Raw genomic sequence first — 18,438 nt, 5'->3', positions numbered from 1 at the left:
GAGTCATGTGGCAAATTATATTTAATATTAAGAAATGTAAAGTTCTGCACTTGCATGCTTCCTACTGTCTAGGGGGAATACATTTGGGGAGTCAGAAACAGAAAAGGATCTGGGGGGTTCTGGTAGATCATAGACCTTATATTAGCACGCAATGCCAAGCTGCAATATCTAAAGCTAGCAAAGTACTTTCTTGTTTTATAAGAGAAATCGACTGCAGAGATCAAGACATAATGCTGCCCCTGTACAAAAAGTATAGGTCAGACCACATCTGGAATATGCAGCCCAGTTTTGGGCACCAGTTCAAAAAAAGAACATTGGAATTGGAAAGAGTGAGGGCAACTAAACTAATAAAATGAATGGAGGAACTCAGTAATGAGGAGAGATTAGCTAAAAAAAAATCTATTCTCCCTTGAGAAGATACATTTAGGGGGTGATATGATTACCCTGTATAATTAAATAAATGGTCCAAATACAGAACTCTTTTCCCAACTATTCACTTTAAGACAGTTACAAAGGACAAGGGGGCACTCTTTGCATCTGGAGGAAAGGAAGTTTAGGCTCCGAGTAAGAAAGGCATTTATCACTGTAAGGTCAGTGAAAATGTGGAATAGGCACCCCCAGAAGGCAGATTTAGCAACTACTGCAAATGCAAGATGCTTTTCTAAAAGCACACAATATAACAAATAATAAAGCTTCAAAGTAAAGATACCAGACTGTTGATCGAGGGATTATTCGATTGCCTCATGGAATCAAGATAGAATTTTTTCCCCGTTGGAACAATCTATAACTGGGGTTTTTTTTTTTTTTTTGCCTCACTCTGGATCAACTATGTCCATTGGGTTTTATATCTAGGATATCTTTATTTTCCTTGTGGTTGAACTTGATAGACGTGTCTTTTTTCAAACTTCAATTACTATGTAAGTGTATAACACCTATTCTGACTCACAATACCCCCTTCCCTGATTTCAATAATGTGTACACTAAATTAATCTCAAAAGAAGGTAAAGACACAGATTTGGTCTCTTTCTGTAGACCTATTTCATTACTGAATAATGATTACAAGATTCTGGCGAAGCTTAAGTCGGATAGGCTACAGAAATGTGAACCTTCAATTCTTACAAAACACCAACTGGGAGATTGTAATTGGATTGCTGAAACTTTGAAATTGGGAAGCAGCCAAATAGTGCCTATCATTCCTCAAGTGGAAAACAAGAGATAAAATCAATTGTTCCTCTGGATTGACTCTTTGATATCAGATATTAGGGGAGAAATACGCTCGGGAGATGGATATATTGAAGTCTGCTGGTAGGTTCTTATAAGTGAACCATAATGTTCAGGTCGATGGAAAGTAAAAAAAAAGGGGGGGGGGTAGATTTTGTTGTTGTGAAGACCCGAATTTTTATTTTAGGAGATGGAAGTTGATATCGTAGCAGACCGCTGGCAGACATCCAAATAGAGGGCAATTACGATCTCCCAACCCCCTCAGGAAGCCCCACGGGGCAAAACCCGTCAGGCAGGGAAATACAACTTTTGCATGCACTAATATTGCTAAAATTTTATATGTCTAAGCGTTTGACGCTAGAACAGCACTCTTATGTTAAGCTAGGGCTAGCATAGGCGGTCCCTGTCTAGCTTTTAGGTTGATTAATATGAATAAAGTTTAATCTTTTATCAAATACTTACCTGGCCCCACAAAAGCCTGTATTTTCTTTCTTTCCTCTCATTCTCTTACATAACGTAAATAACAAATCCCAAGTCTACCCCTCAACCATGATCTGATTAAACAATATGGAGCAGTTTGAGGTTACTCAATTTAGTTGTCACAGATCCCCACAGGACCAGGAGATCTGTGCCCTCCTTAGTGTCACCCACCTTGCATTCCCCTGCTGCCAGCACCAGCTCTGCTCAGGGTTTCCTGCTTACTTCCTGGTCCAGGTCATATGATTCTGTCAGCTGCCCCTTTGCCTCAGAGGACTACAGTGTTCCGCAGACGCACTTCATCTGCTGGCAAAGATGCAAACAGGACCTAAACAGTCTCCTTTCCAGCACTCCCTCTGGTGGTGGGTTAGGATGTCTGCGGGTCACATTGTCCAATATATCACATGACCATCACAGGAAGTGACCAGCAACAGGAAGCTGCCTGAGCAAGGAGTTCCTTTGGCCCAACACCCAGGTTCCCGTTGTTCCAGCGTGTGTCTCCTGTTTCTAATTGTTCGAGTATGGACCCCGGCCTGCCCTGACTTTTGGCTTGTTTACTTTCTGTCTCTTGTTCTGGCACCACACTTTGTTCCTGCCTGTCAGCAGCCACCTGCCTCTGCCTGCATGGGGGCAGCAAACTGGCAGTTGCCCAAAGCATAACATCCTCACCTCCAGAGGCTATTTCGAACACTGGGCATCTGCTTAGACTATGTGCGCCAAGCAAATCCCTGCCAACTGAGCTGATGACACAGAAGGTCCACCATCCTGCCCTGCGGCTTTGTGTCACTAGACAAGTCAAGAGTTCTGTATCTCTCCAGATTTACAAAACCTAATTGGTATACTGTATCCGTTTGTGTGGTGTAAGGAAAATTTACCTTATCTGGGTGTTAAGACCATGAAAAATCCACACAAATTATATAGGGCTAATGTCCTACCTGTATTTGAGACAATTAGAAATCTGTTGCATAGGTGGTTTAACCTCTCCCTTTCTTATCTTGAGAAAGTAGGTATAATTAATATGGGTATTTTTCCCAAACTCCTGCATCTCCTCCAAACGCTTCCTCCTGTGTTATGAAGGAAAAAGACAACTATTTATGGCATTTTTCGCAAAAATGTCTGGAGGGGAGGCAGAGCTGATGGTCTGAACTTTTCAGACATTGAGTTATACAATTTGGCCGCTATATCCAGATATGTCAGAGATTGGCTCCATAAAACCTGAATGTATGCTAACACTGATCTAGAACAACAGTGTATCCCCTTTTTAAATCTATCATATATCATCCATGTGAAAAAGGAGGGTCTTCCCACTAAGGTCAAAACAAATCCGCTATTGCTTTCTGGATGGCAGACATGGGATAGAATCTGTTCTTTGTCTAATTTGATCAGTCACTCTACCCTTTTTCTGCTGTTCTGGGGAAACTCAGACTTTTCCAAACCTGTGAGGTTTTCATCCCATGTATCATGGCTGGTCTATACGGGCCTCACTGTGAAAGCATTGATCAATCCATCTACCCATAAACCTTTGTTTTGAAGAGGCAATTACGGAATTGTCTTTCCTTGAAGGTGCTCTGTCTATTTACTACTGAGATCATACGTCTCTCGCATACTCCAGAGTCTCTCAGATGCAGACTGGTCCAAATCGGTGGACTGGTTATTCTCATTACCAAACCCAGTCAAAAAAGCGATCTGTGTGTTTAATCATAAACTTCAGATTTTTTTGGGCTATGCAACCCCTGGATCTGGTCTGAGTATTTGGACCTCACACTTCCCACAAAAATCACCTTCTGATATATTGTCTGACCTTTCCACAGCCTAGTCATCCATCACAGCAGCTATGTATAGGGAAAAGGCTTTAAAACTTGTCTACTATTTATACAAATAAAAAAAATATCTATAGAGAGCATTTTGCATGGGTCTGATCCCTCCCTTCCAATGTTTTAAGTGTGGAGAACAGGATTAGGACCTGTTCCATTCATTGTGAATCTGCCCAAGGATATATTTTTGGCGCTCGGTCTCACAGTACTCTCAATTTTCTTGTACGTTACATCTCCTGTACACCAGAATTGACCATTTTGGGATCTCTAAACATGCAGGGCTCCCAGGCTAGGGAGGAGGCAGAAAACTCCTATTATTTCCCTGGTTGCAAAGAAAGCAATAATCCACAACTGGTTGTCCCCCAGCCCTCCTACCCACAGTCTGTTTCTTGATAAGCTCAAGTTTGTATTTCTAATGGAGTAGATTAACCCCTATAGCAGTAATTCTGAGTGTGAAAGGGGGTAGATTTTAGGTGCCAAAAGCGGTAATTCCGCACACTCAGGGTAGCTTTAAACTAAAAAAAAAAAGCCCACTTACCTTCCTCCGTTGTCATCCCCCAGCGACCTTCTGGTTCCCGCAGGTCCTGGGGACACCTCTTCTCCCTTTGATCTCCAGGCGCGACGTAAAGAGCCGAGATCTGACGTTGGTGCGGGCGCCTGTCCATGCGGACAGAGCAGCGGGAAATTCAAATAATTCTGTATTGGATTGAATTGGATTGAGTCCAATACAAGGAAATCTTCATATATCTTCATATATCATATTCCCTCACTAACAAAACACAGAATTATACAATCTTTCCAATTGACATCCTGGTACACATACAAGTTACTTCTCAATAATCCTGCGGTGTATGAGACTCCAAATGACCAATCTATGCTTAGCCCTATTGCCTAAATTGTCACTGTTGAGTTCTGCAAAATTATCTATATACTCAGATGCGAATGCATTATTGAATCTCTGCATGTGTAATTTTTCCTTTATCTATTTACCCGATTATTTATTCACATTTTTCCATGTGATTTAGCCAAATTGTGATGTTGTTAGCACCTTCACTCTCATGCCCCTGTATCTTTTTATTATGTATATTGTACACATGTACATTTACATGTACAATGAAAATGTTTAATTATTAGAGGTTATCCTACAGCACTCAACTGAAAAAAAATTGGCTGGACATACTCAGGACTTTACCTAGTAATAAGAAATTTTGAAGTGAGTCATGTGACATCTCACCACTCATACATTGGCGTTATTAAATACATGTACAAAAATGGGATAAAAAATGTTTTTTTTATATTACAAGCAGGAGTAGTCAAAGATTAAAGCCAGAGTCGGTACACAGAAAATCAGTAGCTGGAGACACAAGCAGGAATAGCAGGAACCTGCAACAGAGCCTAGATAAACTCCTTGTTCAGGTAACTTCTTGTTGCCAGAGATATCCTTTTAAAAGGAAGTTATAAGGCAGAAGGAAATCACATGACCCACAGGTAAGAGAACCCACCACCAGAGGGAGTGCGGGAGCAGAGGCAGCTCAGGTGGTGTTCGCACTTCTGCCAGCAAATGAAGTGCTTCCAATTCTCTGGGGTATAGGGGCACCACTCATGAAATCACATGACTCAGAGCAGAAAGTGACCTGCAGACAGGATTTCTGAACAGGGCTGCTGCTGGCTGCAGAGAGATGTGAGGTGGGTTGTAAAAACACAGGCACAGATCCTCCGGTCCACCCTCTGCTAACCCCTGACCTTGGCACAACAATCACACCAAATATTTAAAGACTGTTTGTGCAGCTGAGCACAAATGCAGGAAATCTGGCCTCTGCTCTGACTTCATGGACTACAAAGCCAAGCTACAACCTTAACACTAAACTCAATATTGCCTAGCAAAATGTTTCTCTATCATATCCTCTCAAGCTTCCAACCCTTGCAGCCTTTTCCCAACAAGTGACCTCCTGCTAAACCCCACACCTACTTCCCTCACATCTACTTTCTCTGCCCAAGATATAGCCACCTACTTCAGAGATAAAATTGTCAAAATCAGACATGATGTCTCTGCTCACCATACCACTCCAACCATATCCACTCCTTCCACTTGTAAATCATCACTAACCTCCCTAAGCCCTGTTCTTCGCTCATCTCCTCTCCACTTGACCCACTTCTCTCTCATCTACTAGAGTTCATTCCGCCCCGCCACCCTGGCCCCCACACTAAACTAATCGACCTTTCCCTTTTTACTGGTATCTATCTCTCAGCTTTCAAACATGCAATCATTCTCCCTATCCTAAAGAAACACTTACCAAACCCCTCCCTACCTTCTAGCTACTTTCTGATCCACCTTCTCCCATGTTTCCAAAATTTTAAGCACCGTGTCTATAAGACTCGCTGACTATCTGAACACCAATTCCCTTCTTCACCTGCTTCAGTCTGGCATTCGAGATGCCCATTCCACTGACACAGCCAGCTACTCATGTAGCCAATGACACTCAGAATGTCCTCAGAAATAAGTCACAAGGCAACTTTTCTCTCCTCTTGTTTCTTGTTTCTCCTCTTGTTTCTCCTCTTGAGCATCTTTCCTCTGCTTTTGACATCATTGACCACTTTCTTCTAATCCAAATCATGAACTCCATTGGTATCAGTGACACTGCTCTCTTTTGGTTTGCTTCCTGCCTGTCTGAACATTCCTTTCAATGGTAATACCTCCTCTTCTACTCTCCTCCCTTCCCTGTTGGTGTTCCCCAAAGGTCAGTCCTTGGAACGATTCTCTTTTCTCTGTACCCCTCCTTATTTAGTATTTCATATCCTCCATTAGTTTGCAGTACGATCTGTATGTTGATGACACTCAAGTTTATCTGTGCAACCCTGACTTGTCTCCCTCAGTCCTGGACAGGGCTTCATGCTTCCTGTCAGCCATGTCATCAAAAGATGTCAATCAACAGATATCTAAAACTCAACCTGGATAAAACAGAACTCATCATACCACACCCCCCACGCAAATTTCAAATCTTTCCCTGACATATTCCCAACTGTTAACAGCCCTGGTATTAATCCCTCCTCTCAGGCACATGGTTATGGCATCACCTTCAATTCTTACCTCTCCTTTTCTCTACCCTTTTTTTACACCCCATATTCAGAACATTTTCAGGTCCTGTCACTTTCATCTGCACACCTCCAAAATTCACCCCTACCTGTATCCAGCCACTACCAAACTTCTCTTACACGCTTCTACCATGTCTCATCTGGACTACTGTAACATTCTCCTCCTTGCTCTACAATTTATTACAAATGCTGAAGCCAAACTTATCTATCCCTGCCACCACTCTTTGCTGCCTCGCTTTGCACTTCTCCTTAGCTTCAATTTCACCTTAGAATCAAATTTAAGCTCCTGTGCTTTGCCTTCAAATCCCTCCACAGTTAATGTCCCACTTACCTTTCTGACCTGCTAGAAAAATACATCCACTCTCATTGTTGCTACAAAGACCTACTAATGACTTCCTCACATGCACGGCTCCAAGACTTTTCTAGAGCTGCCTCCACTCTCTGGTATGGTCTACCACATCCCATTCGGCTCAGTCCTACCTTCTGTTCCTTTAAAAGAGCACTCAAAACCCATCTTTTCAAACTTGCCTTTTCTGTCTCTTAAAACCCATACTACTCACCCACCAATCCTTATACCCCCTCCTATTGTATGCTGCTTCCCCACCTCTTACATTTCAAAGCTCTTTCTGGCAGGGTCCTCTCATACACCTGTGTCACTATCAGAGTCTGTCATTTGCAATCCTTATTTATTGTACAGCACTGCATAATATGTTGGTGCTATATACTGTATAATAAAATAATAACACAGCTTAACAAAAAAATATTTTTTTTAACACTTGCCAAGGATTTGTCTATATATTTAGTGTATTTCAGGTGTGCTCAATCCAGAAATGACATCAGTTTTATTGAATTGGCTCTAGTTCTTGTGAAACGGGAACCAAAACAGACAATTTTACCAACAACAAATAACACAGTATAATTATTATCAATCTTTATTTACACCATACATATTTACATTTATTAAATGTTCATTTTTATGAAACTTTTGTTGCCTTCTTTTTATGCATACATTTTCCTTTTTTTTTTATGGAAAAAAAAAATAGAAAAACAGAAATAGTTCTTCAAGAAGTTGTTTAAATTACCCTAATGTATTTTGCTACATTTGTGGTGAATATTTTTAGCAAAAAATAAGAAGCAGCATTACAGAATTTGTGAAACAAGCATATTTTGCATATTTTAGTAATAAACTGGTGGACCAAGATAAGTATTGGGCTCCCCATATGGTATGCAAAACTTGTGTGGAGTGTCTATGTCAGTGGAAAAATGGAAAACTGAAAAGTTTGAAGTTTAGTGTACCTATGGTATGGCGAGAGCCTAAAAATCATCATAATGATTATTTTTGTGCTGTGAATGCAGTGCTCAACCCAGAATTTTTTTGAGCCGGGTGGGAAGGAATTGTAGGCGGGTGGCAGCCCTGGTATTGTGGTCAACTCATCAGTAACCACCCAAAAACAGCCCGGTGGTTACTGGAAAAATGCTGGGTGGTGTGCCCTGCTAAAAGGTGCTGGGGAGAACACTGGAATGTAAAAGGTTTCAATCGTTACAAGAAAAATCAAGTGAGAATACCGATTTGGAATCAGCAGGACGACCTGTGCCGCATGGTGCTGATGTTCACTTACCAGTGTTCAGCACACTCCCTGATATTCCTGTATACGACATAGGGGATATACAGGGATTGGAGTGTAATCCAGGAGTTAGTAGTTTAAGTGAATATGAAGGAAGTGTTTCATCAAACCAGCAGTTCTCCAAAGAAGAGCTCACTGATTTATTGCGTGACCTAAGTCTGTCAAAACAAGCATCTGAACTTTTAGCATACAGGCTAAAAGAAAAGAACTGTCTGAGACCGGTAATAAAATAACAGTTTATAGAACAAGAGAGGTGACACTCCTACCATATTTCAGTGAAAACAGTGTGAAACTAGACCAAGAGAAATTGACAGTTATTTTGTGGTTGTTCCATTTGCGATTTATCGCGCCAACTGTTGTCACCTTCTTACCAAGCTGGTTGGAGATAGCCTTTTAGCCCAGTCCAGCTTTGTGTAGGTCTACAATCTGCTTTTTGTACTATACTGCAGATGGCACAGGTAAAATGCAGCTGCTTGTGCAGGCTTCCCCTGGGAAGTCCTGTATCCATTTTTAAAAGTGTCTGAAATTTACAACATCCAATATTGGTTTACAGTCTTTTGACATTAACTTATCCAATAGAGGTGGTAGAGTATTGAAATACATATGTCGTGTGCCGCATTCACTTCCTCCTCAAAGTGCCGGCACCTTTGCCATGGGCATGTAGGCAGCTCTGATTCCGGGAACGCCTGCTTTTAAACTTCAGTCAGCATTGTCCCAGGTAATCAGGAGATAGCCTGCCTATTTACCTCGCTCAGACAGAAAGAACGCTCAGTGTTCAAGCCACGTCTTCAGACTACAGCCATGCCCTAAAACTTTGGCGAACCTTTTACTACTCAGCTGTTGCCCGATTGTGTTTTTTTCCAGTCTAGCTCCCGTTCTAACCCCTTGTTGTCCAGTTGCTGTTCCCTTGTGCATTTCCCATCTCACTGTTCCAGTGACCGTCTCTCCGGTGATCCTCATGTCACCCATGCCTCCAATGTCTTTCTGTGTCTCTCAGTCACTTTCTGGTTCTAGACCCCTAGCTCTATTTCTAACAGGCCACAAACCCAGTAATTATTGGCTACTCTCTTGCTTACTGATTTGGTAGCCTGCACTGTTCTGCCCAAGGCCCACAACCTGGTAACAGTCTGCAGTACAACACCCTCATCTCTAAAAGCTCTAGAAAAAAACAGGATGTTACTGGCTCTATCCTACAATACATATCCCTTAGGGGTTCTGTGTCTCCGAGCCCGACATTGAGGGGAGCAATAAACCTTTTCCAAGACTTATAAAAACATTTTTGTTTTATTCTCTCTGTTAAGTGTGATTAGGATCCACTACATCTAATACTGAAGTTATTTTTTTAAAAACATTTTATTTTTGAATATTTTAGGGTGCGTTTAAAGTCAACCTATGATCACAATTTTTCCTTTACATACTTTATATGCATCATATATATTTTTTTCTTTTTTAAGGCCAATATGACATGGACAGGGCTCTGTGGAAGTAAAGGTAAGTTTGATTTTTTTTTCTGGAAATTCCACTTTAGTTTAGTGTTAAGAATGCTTGTTACCACAAATCATACATTATGCTGTGGCATGCATTAAGATTTTATTTTTTCGGTTAATTGTCATTATTATTTACTACATCTAAAATACAAATCTTTGTTTTTGAGAATTGAAGCCACAACAGCATTTGGCTTTGTGAGATTCCTGAAGCCATTGAAGAAACAAACCTTCATGAACAGTAACAGCCATATTAAACACCTTGTTAGGCCATCCTCCAAACACTGCTAGTGCACTGTACCGGGTACATAGAGTCTGCCGTGTTGGTTCCTCGACCGGTAACCTGCCAAAGCATGCCCCATTATAGGGTTTACACTCTATTTTATATTTATACACTGTGAAAGAAAACATATCTGGTAAGGCCAGGCAAATGAGTGCTGTTGAATTGTATGGGGCAGGAATCCAGCTTCTACTTTATCTTTCAGGGCATACCTTATATATGCGTCACTGTCTTCAACCTCTGTTGGATCATATTCGCAATTTGGATTTGAGCTCTGCCATTTTCCTTGTGTACACAAGCAAAAAAAAAATTTGGTAATAAATTGTAGTTTTCAGTTGGCTAGTCATGGACCCTCTCAAACTTCCAAATATAGACAGGTGATCATTTTACCCACTAAGTCTTGTCCTTAAAGTCGAATGGAAGGATCAAATCTTGCATGTTGAATTTGTAAACGTCCACCTTCCCAATAACAATCATTTACCTTTTACGAAATCTCTTCTGGAGTACCTGGAGGTTTATGCAAAGGGCAGAAAAAAAATCCTGGGGAGAACATTAATTTAGCTGAAAACCTGGCCCAAGGCATCTCCAAGGGTGCTTCCTGTCTGCCCCTTTTAAGTGACAAACAATTGTTTCAAACACACCAGATAATGTTTGGAGAATCCACCACCTTTCTGATAAAAACTACACTTCATAGTCTACATTTCATAAATCTTACCCAAAGAAAGGGTAAGTTTTCAAACATGACTCACTTTCTTAGTTACAATTCACCATTATCAGAAGAGCAATCTTCTCTGACCGTGCCCCAATTTCTATTTGAATAGTTTCCAAAAGACATGTTTCTTAGCTGCTAAATGAAGGACTCCTAAATTTGCTAGAAATTTGATAGAAATAAATATTGAAGATCCTTTTCAATGAAATGGGACCTCAGAGTAAAGCCACTTGTTTGGGAGGGGTACAAACTAAGCAAAAAAATAAAAAAGGAGAAAGAGGAGAACAAAGGGGGGCTTTGGAAAATTTAAAGTATATTGTCAATAAACATATAAACACAAGAGTATATTGCCTAAAAAACAAGTCAGTACAGGACCTCAGTTAACGTCATCTTAAAATTTGTGGACATTATTTCAACTAGACATTGATCACCTACTACAGCAATTGTATGTTTTTTAGTTGTTAATATTCGAATACATAGCGAGACGGATAATCGTTGACGGAAGAGACGGTGGGTTATTTCGTTGCCCGCAGCTTTATTCATTACCCAACGCATTTGACCCTTATTAGGCTTCCACAGGGGTTTTGTGCGCTTTGATACATACAATCTAGGTACATTTATGGGATATGATAAAATATGAGAGCATTAAACGCTAGTTTACAGTAACGTTAGTGTCAAAATGTACAAATAATATGAACTTAGCATAATTAAAAAAACAGGTCTTATTAAGATTTGCTTAACAAAAAAACAACAATTAAGTTTGCATTAATCATCAGTATGTGTGAGATATATTGTAAGAGTTTTTTACCTCTATTATAATAAGACAAAAGGGTAAAAAGGTTTAGAAATAAATTTACCCTTTTGTTTTTTGGGTTTTTTGCATAGTTTGTACCTACAGTTAGGTCCATAAATATTTGGACAGAGACAACTTTTTTCTAATTTTGGTTTTGTACATTACAATAATTAATTTTAAATGAAACAACTCAAATGCAGTTGAATTGCAGACTTTCAGTGGGTTGAACAAAAAGATTGAAAAAAAAAAAATGAGAAACCAAATATTCCACTTTTTTGTCTTAATAAACTCCTGGGATTCTTTGGCTGTATGATTTGGGTCATTGTCTATCTGTAATATGAAAGGCCTCCAAATCAATCTGACTGCATTTAGCTGGATTTGAGCAGACAGTATGTTTCTGAACACCTCAGAATTCATTCGGCTGCTTCTGTCCTGTGTCACATCATCAATAAACATTAGTGTCCCAGTGCCACTGGCAGCCATGCACGCCCAAGCCATCAAACTGCCTCCGCCATGTTTTACAGATGATGTAGTATGCTTTGTTCCATGCCTTGAGCTGTTCATGAGCTGTTCCATGCCTTCTCCATACTTTTTTCTTGCCATCATTCTGGTAAAGGTGGATTTTGGTTTCATCTGTCCAAAGAATGTTTTTCCAAAACTGTGCTGGCTTTTTTAGATGTTTTTGAGCAAAGTCCAATCTAGCCTTTTTATTCTTGAGGCTTATGAGTGGCTTGCACCTTCCAGTGCACCCTCTGTATTTACTTTCATGCACTTCTCTTTATGGTATCAATACACCTACCTCCTGGAGAGTGTTGTTCACTTGGTTGGCTGTTGTGAAGGGGTTTCTCTTCACCATGGAAATGATTATCCCAATAATTTTAAATGAAACTCTTTCAGCTTTAATTCAGTGGGTTGAACAAAAAGATTGCATAAAAGTGTGGGGAACTACAGCTTTTTTTTTTTTTAACACAAAAGGCCTGGAGTTGATTTGAGGGGGGAGGGTGCTTGTATATGAAAGATTTTGCTGTGAACAGACAACATGCCATCAAAGGAGCTCTCCATGCAGGTGAAACAAGCCATGCGTAAGCTGCAAAAACAGAAAAAACCCATCCGAGAAAGTGCTACAATATTAGAAGTGGCAAAATCTACAGTTTGGTACATGATGAGAAATAAATAAAACATTGGTGAACTCAGCAACGCCAAAAGACCTGGACGTTTATGGAAGACAACAGTGGTGGATGATCGCAGAATCATTTCTGGGTTCTTCTTCCTACTTCACCTGACCCAGGCTTACGATCAGGAGAGACGTAGATGGGGGGAAACATTTTTTCCCCTTTTCACGAAAAGGACTCCTTCTGCGCATGCTCAAGCATCTTAAGCCCCGAGGAACCAAGAGCCTCCCAAGATACGTGACGTAGGTATCCCGGCAGGCTCTGCGCTCCCATTCATTCTTGATTGCCTAGGCGATCGAAAATTAGAGGGGGTGGTGGGTTCTTTTTTTTGTTTTTGCAAAAAACAAAAAAAAACAAAAACAAAGAATTACTACCTTACATAAAAGAGTTGTATACCCTTTTATGTAAAGTGAAAATTCTGAGTTTATGTACACTTTAACCCCCCTAGCTGTATTCCCGAGTCCGACTCGGGGTCGATTTTACATGCAAAAAGCGGTAATCCTAAGAGACTCGGGGTACCTAAAAGCAGAAAAGGGGTGAGCACACAGTTCAGCCTTCATGTGAAGGAGACACAGGCAGCTCCGTCCCCATCTCATAGCATGAGCTCAGATTTCTATTTAAAAAAAAAAAAAATCTGCCGGTGAAATGTATCCACTACCAGAGCTGTGTATATTCTGCATCCTCACAGCTCTGTCTGTACAAACCTCCATATATCCTAAACTGTATGTCACAATGACCTGTAATTTTCACGGTGCACAGGGGACCCTCATAGATACTAGTTACTACAATTTCAGCCCCTCAGCTTTAAAGAATTTTAAGATATGGGGATCACAAATGTAAAAAGTTATGAAAATTGAACTTTGCAGTTGCTGTTTCAAAGGAAGGTGCAACTAGGGGTCCTAAATTGAAAATGTAAATTGGGGACCCCGGAGCCACTAACATAGCATGGAGCATTGGGGTGGGGCCCCTAAATATATACATACCTGTCACAAATCTATACCTATGAAACTACTGTCTGCTTCTCTTCTTTAAAGCCCAATTTCTCAGAGGTGGGGGTACAAAACTGAAAATATAGGTGCAAGTGTCGGGCACATTCTCCCCTTACAATCTCATTACTACAGCATCATTAGAACATAAAACACTCTGCCCATAAAAAAAAAGAATACAAAGAAGTTTACTTAGTGTTAATATAATTTAATCAGGGTTACACAAAAGGATTGCATTCTACATACATAAAAGTCCCCTGCACACAGAACTTTGTGAGAACGCAGAGGTGTTATCACCCCATGCTTGCTTCAGACACCTGCCTTTACTGTTTTTATTTACCAACCTTTATCTGCAAGTACTTTAAATTTGATAGCCTAAAACAATAGGCATAACGTTTACTGGGTTACATGCTGGCAGTTACAGACTGGGTAGAGTGTCAACTTTCCGGCAGGGAGTTCTTGTTTCCAAAAGCAGACTCCGTCTTCATATAGCTTAAAATGTCTGAGCTTTGGCAGTGATAAAATTAGTTTTAACCATGGAATATTAGCATATATCAGCATATTTAAATTAAAGGAGTGGGTGGTAACATTAAATTAGGAGTCTGAGTCCAAGGTTGTTTTTTTTATACCTACTTCACAGCCCTGGTGACTACATGAGCACAGACACAATGCAAAGAGTTTAAAGTTTATCCTTGTGACCAGGCAACCTTATTTGCAGAAGTACCAGGGGATGTCACTTCTGCAATAAAATAACCTTACCCGATCACAACTTTTTTGGACACACTAACCTGCCCCTGATCCATAGCAGGTGCTACTATCTTTTTTCATCTCCTCCTCATAATTTCAATTCTCAGCTGGTCCTGAATGGCGCACAGGCACACAGTATTTCAATCAGTTTTGACAGGACAGCAATCAGGCATGTATGTTTTGTTGCAGTTGGGACATGCCTGTATCTTTCTGCAATAAAGCCCTGACTGATCACTTATTTTGAAAGCGGAACTAGAGTTCCACAGAAAAAAAGTTGTTCTGACCCCAGTAAATTAGAGGGGTGAGGAGTTAGGAGAACCATGCTTTGCACTAAAAAAAAGAATTGGGTGACAATACCTAGCCTGTGAGAATGATGTCCCTGCATTGCCCATATTGACACACAGCATAGAAACTGTCAGATTCCTAGCCCTGGCATTCAAATGTAGCATGTAGCCCTTGTAACAATGTCACAGCGCTTTAAAAAAATAAAAAGATTATAAAGCATAATAACAAGGTAATAGAAAAGTACTAATAATCGAACAGCTGGGAGTAGACAGGAGTACAAACTTCACTGCTTTTCATAGAAACAATACGGGTCGTACTGCAGGAAAGTAAATTGTGCTTTGGCACTACTGAGTACATTATAAAAAATAAACTCAAACGTAGGCAAAGAGATATTTCTCACCTTCCAAGCTCTAGCTCCTTATCCCTAGACATATCGGTCAGGCTACCACCCGATCCTCCCAGCGCTCCGACTCTTCTGTCAATAGCTGATGCAGCTCCGGCGCAGCTTTTGGTGCGAAAGATCCTAGAGAGGCGAATCCTAAAAGATCCCTTTCTCCCTGATCCCTTCCTGGCCGACGCCCCTGCCTGTCCAATCTCCCCGTCCTCTTCTTCCTCTAGCCTCCGGGCCTCGGGCGCCTCCAGTACTAGCAGCGCATCGCTGGTCTCTTCACATGGGCAGCCACCCCCCCGGAGGCCAAGGGCTCCTAGCTGAAGCTCCAAGCCTTCCTCACCAGGATGCACAGCTTTACGGTGGCGGCACAATTCAGACGGCTGAGCAGCACACCCTGCAGTCACAGATTTTCCTCCAGCCACTGGTTCTAATGAAACCTGCTCTTCCCCTCGAAGTGTATTCCGGAACACCATAAGCCTGGGTCGAGCGGCCTCCTCAGCTATATCCGCTCCGCAGCCAAGCAACCTGCTTAGCTCCCGGTAGGACGCGGCCTCCTCTTCTACTGCTGCCCCTCGCATATCCCTGGTGTTTTCGCAGGCCTCAGCCCCGGCCTCCCCCAACTTCGCTCACCGAGCTTCAGCGCCTCTCTCATCTGAGCCCGCCCGTTTCCGATACTAAGCAGCCCCACATCCGGTGTGGAGACTGACAGCTGTAGAGAATGCAGTCCAATAGGACACATGAATCCGGAAGTAGAACATACTGTAAAGGAGTCATGGCTCAGTGAGCAGCCATATTATTGGAGGTTGTCAAGATCGGCTTCTATTCTGCATACCAACTCTGCTTTGCACCCTGGCTTCAGTTAATGAGGAATTCAGACATTAATGGCTACATAGTTGTCAGTCAGTTAGGTAATCTGGCAGCTGAGGAGCCTTAACCAAAAAACTTAAGGAAAACACGTTTTTTTAATTATAACCAGCTACACTTCTGAAGCTAATGTACAGTTTATTGCATAGAGGAGCATCAGATAATGGGTAATAGGAAGCTAAACAATGTCTGTCTGCAGCATTTAAAATAGATTGTAGAGGTGACAGTCAAGCTTTTGAAATAGCAAGCAAACATTGCAATATTCCAGGCTAAATACCAGAAGTTTGGCTGTTTTTGGGCATCAGATCAGGTGTACTTTGGAGTAGATCAGGGGTCCCTAACCCCCGGTCCACAGCCCACCAGTGGGCGGCTGCTTTATGGAAGGTGGTCCTCAGCTCTAGCAGGTGCACCCCCCAGCAGGGTCAGGAGAAGGACCCCACTTGGGGGGGACGCTGGCCAGTGCTGCGGACCATGTCCTCCATACAGATCGTGGGCTTGGACCTGCAATGGGAGAGTGGCCAGGTTCTGTCATCATGATGTCACTATGGGGGGAAGTTTCCTACCCTTTAAGTGACACACAGCTCCCCGCACATGCACGGTCTGGTGTCCGTGAGCTCCAAAAGGTTAGGGATCGCTGGTAAAAGAGAGTTTAGAGGTAAAGGCGACACCCTGAGAACATGCCAGCAATTTTAATTGGCTACAATTAATCTTATAAAAAAAACTCGTACTATTAACAAATAACTACCACCACCTTTTGGATTTTTATCAGCCACTGCCTTTTTATTGGCTTAACAATACCATCTTTATTAACACACTACTTGCTGCATGCTCATTTACTACATCTGATTATTATTATTATTAACCACCGATAAGAACTTGGCCATTAAAGCTCAAGTTCTAATATTTCAAATTCTCCTGAATTCCCCTTCAAAGAAGAGACTATGCCACATAAATTAAACTGTGACATAGGGAGGGAGTGAGCGAAGGGAAGCTTTGAAATCTTCAAACTGACTGTCACCAATGTCTCTTTTACTTCTTTTTTATGGCTTCCAAGGGGGGGAGGCCTTACGATCTAGGACATGCCATTGAAGTAAGTACTCTGCCATATAAAATAGAGAAAGGAGACACCAACTATTTTGTTCTTAAGGAAGCAAAATCAATGTCCAACTCCCTGCTTGCATAATCCCATGCAGAGAGCTAGGTATTGGCCATGCTTCCTTATCAAGGGATTATAGCCAGCAATTTTAATAAACTACAATTAATCTTATATATAACAAACTATTAATGAAAAACTCACTATTACCACCATCTTTTGGATTTCAATCGTCCACAGTCTTTTTATTGGCTTAACAATATAATTTTTATAAACAATAGTTGCTTAATTCTCATTTACTACATCTTATTAATAATAATAATAATAACCACCAATGAGAACTTAGCCATTACAGCTCAAGTCCCAATATTCCAAATTCGCCAACACCATCCTTGTCATTTAGACGAAGGTGGCACCATCCCAACCGAGGCCATTTCAATTGCCAAATGAATCCCTACATTAAAGATGTCAAGACTGGCATCTGATAATTAATGTAAATCAGATCAATTTAAATCCTGTTCACCCCTTTCCCAATCTACATGTCTGTAGGAGAGACAATTAAATTTGAACTTTGTGTAACTGATGGTTCAATCATTTCTTGCAGAGCATTCAACCACAGTAATTTTGGCACTATTTCAAAATAACCCTAATATTTGTATAAGATACTTTCTAATTATATAACTCGTATTGTACAGAAAAAAATATAGCATTTTCTGGTGTCCAATATCATTTTCTTCTTAAATGAATAACAAGCACTGATGGGGGTGGCCATTCCTGGAGAAGAGATTGAAAAATGTAGCTAAAGTTTTTCAATACCACTCCTCTTATTCCAAAACAATATATTGATTAGTGGAAAGGATCAAATCCTAAGTTAGTTGTATAAATTTACCTTAACGCTCTTTTCTGGTCGCCAGTAAATAAAGAGTGCCCCAGCACTCATATCGTCACTTTAGACCCTGTAAGAGAAATGGTTTCATATAAAGATTAGGCCATATGTAAGTGTGGAAACATTTAGATTTCCACCCTTCTATTTTGCAAATCTCTGAATCCGTCAAACCTATTTTAGCTGCCCCTGTTGCAGTTCCGACTTGGAAAGAGTATGAGGAACTGCTGTGTCACCACACACAAAACCGCATCAAATTGGAACTTCGTCAGTGGCATGCCATTTAAATGGGTCAAGTGAGGACCAACAAAAGGAGGTCTATAAACCGATTTGATCTGTTTTGCTTCTTTTCATGTTCATAATAAGCATCCCAGTAATAACTGTATCCTGTAACTTAAGGCTGCTGCCTGGTATCTTCTTATTTACTAATAATTCAGATATTCCTAAGGCCCCGAAAAACATAATGAAAAAGGTAACCAAAAAACCAACACCTCATAAGGAGAGGAACAAACTGAATTGGC

General features: G+C 41.0%; 1 protein-coding gene across 5 annotated transcripts in view; it reads right to left on the bottom strand.

The window, feature by feature from the left end:
* The window catches only part of SOCS7 (suppressor of cytokine signaling 7), a 190,073-nt gene extending 174,233 nt beyond the window's left edge, over positions 1-15,840 (bottom strand). For 2 of the 5 annotated variants that reach the window (XR_011921318.1, XM_072414919.1), the window contains exon 1: positions 15,087-15,831. Coding sequence is in view for 4 of the 5 variants with exons in the window: in XM_072414919.1 (XP_072271020.1) it covers positions 15,087-15,655 (569 nt within the window). In the remaining variant the exon portion in view is untranslated. Of the gene's footprint in view, positions 1-15,086 lie in introns of all 5 variants that reach the window. The other 3 variants (XM_072414920.1, XM_072414916.1, XM_072414917.1) reach the window with 3 other exon arrangements.
* Positions 15,841-18,438: the final 2,598 nt, after the last annotated feature.

The sequence above is a fragment of the Pyxicephalus adspersus genome, chromosome 6 (genome assembly GCF_032062135.1).
Source record: "Pyxicephalus adspersus chromosome 6, UCB_Pads_2.0, whole genome shotgun sequence".
NCBI lineage: Eukaryota > Metazoa > Chordata > Amphibia > Anura > Pyxicephalidae > Pyxicephalus > Pyxicephalus adspersus.
Note: the sequence above shows the minus strand (reverse complement) of the source record. Positions and strands in the feature narration are given on the sequence as shown.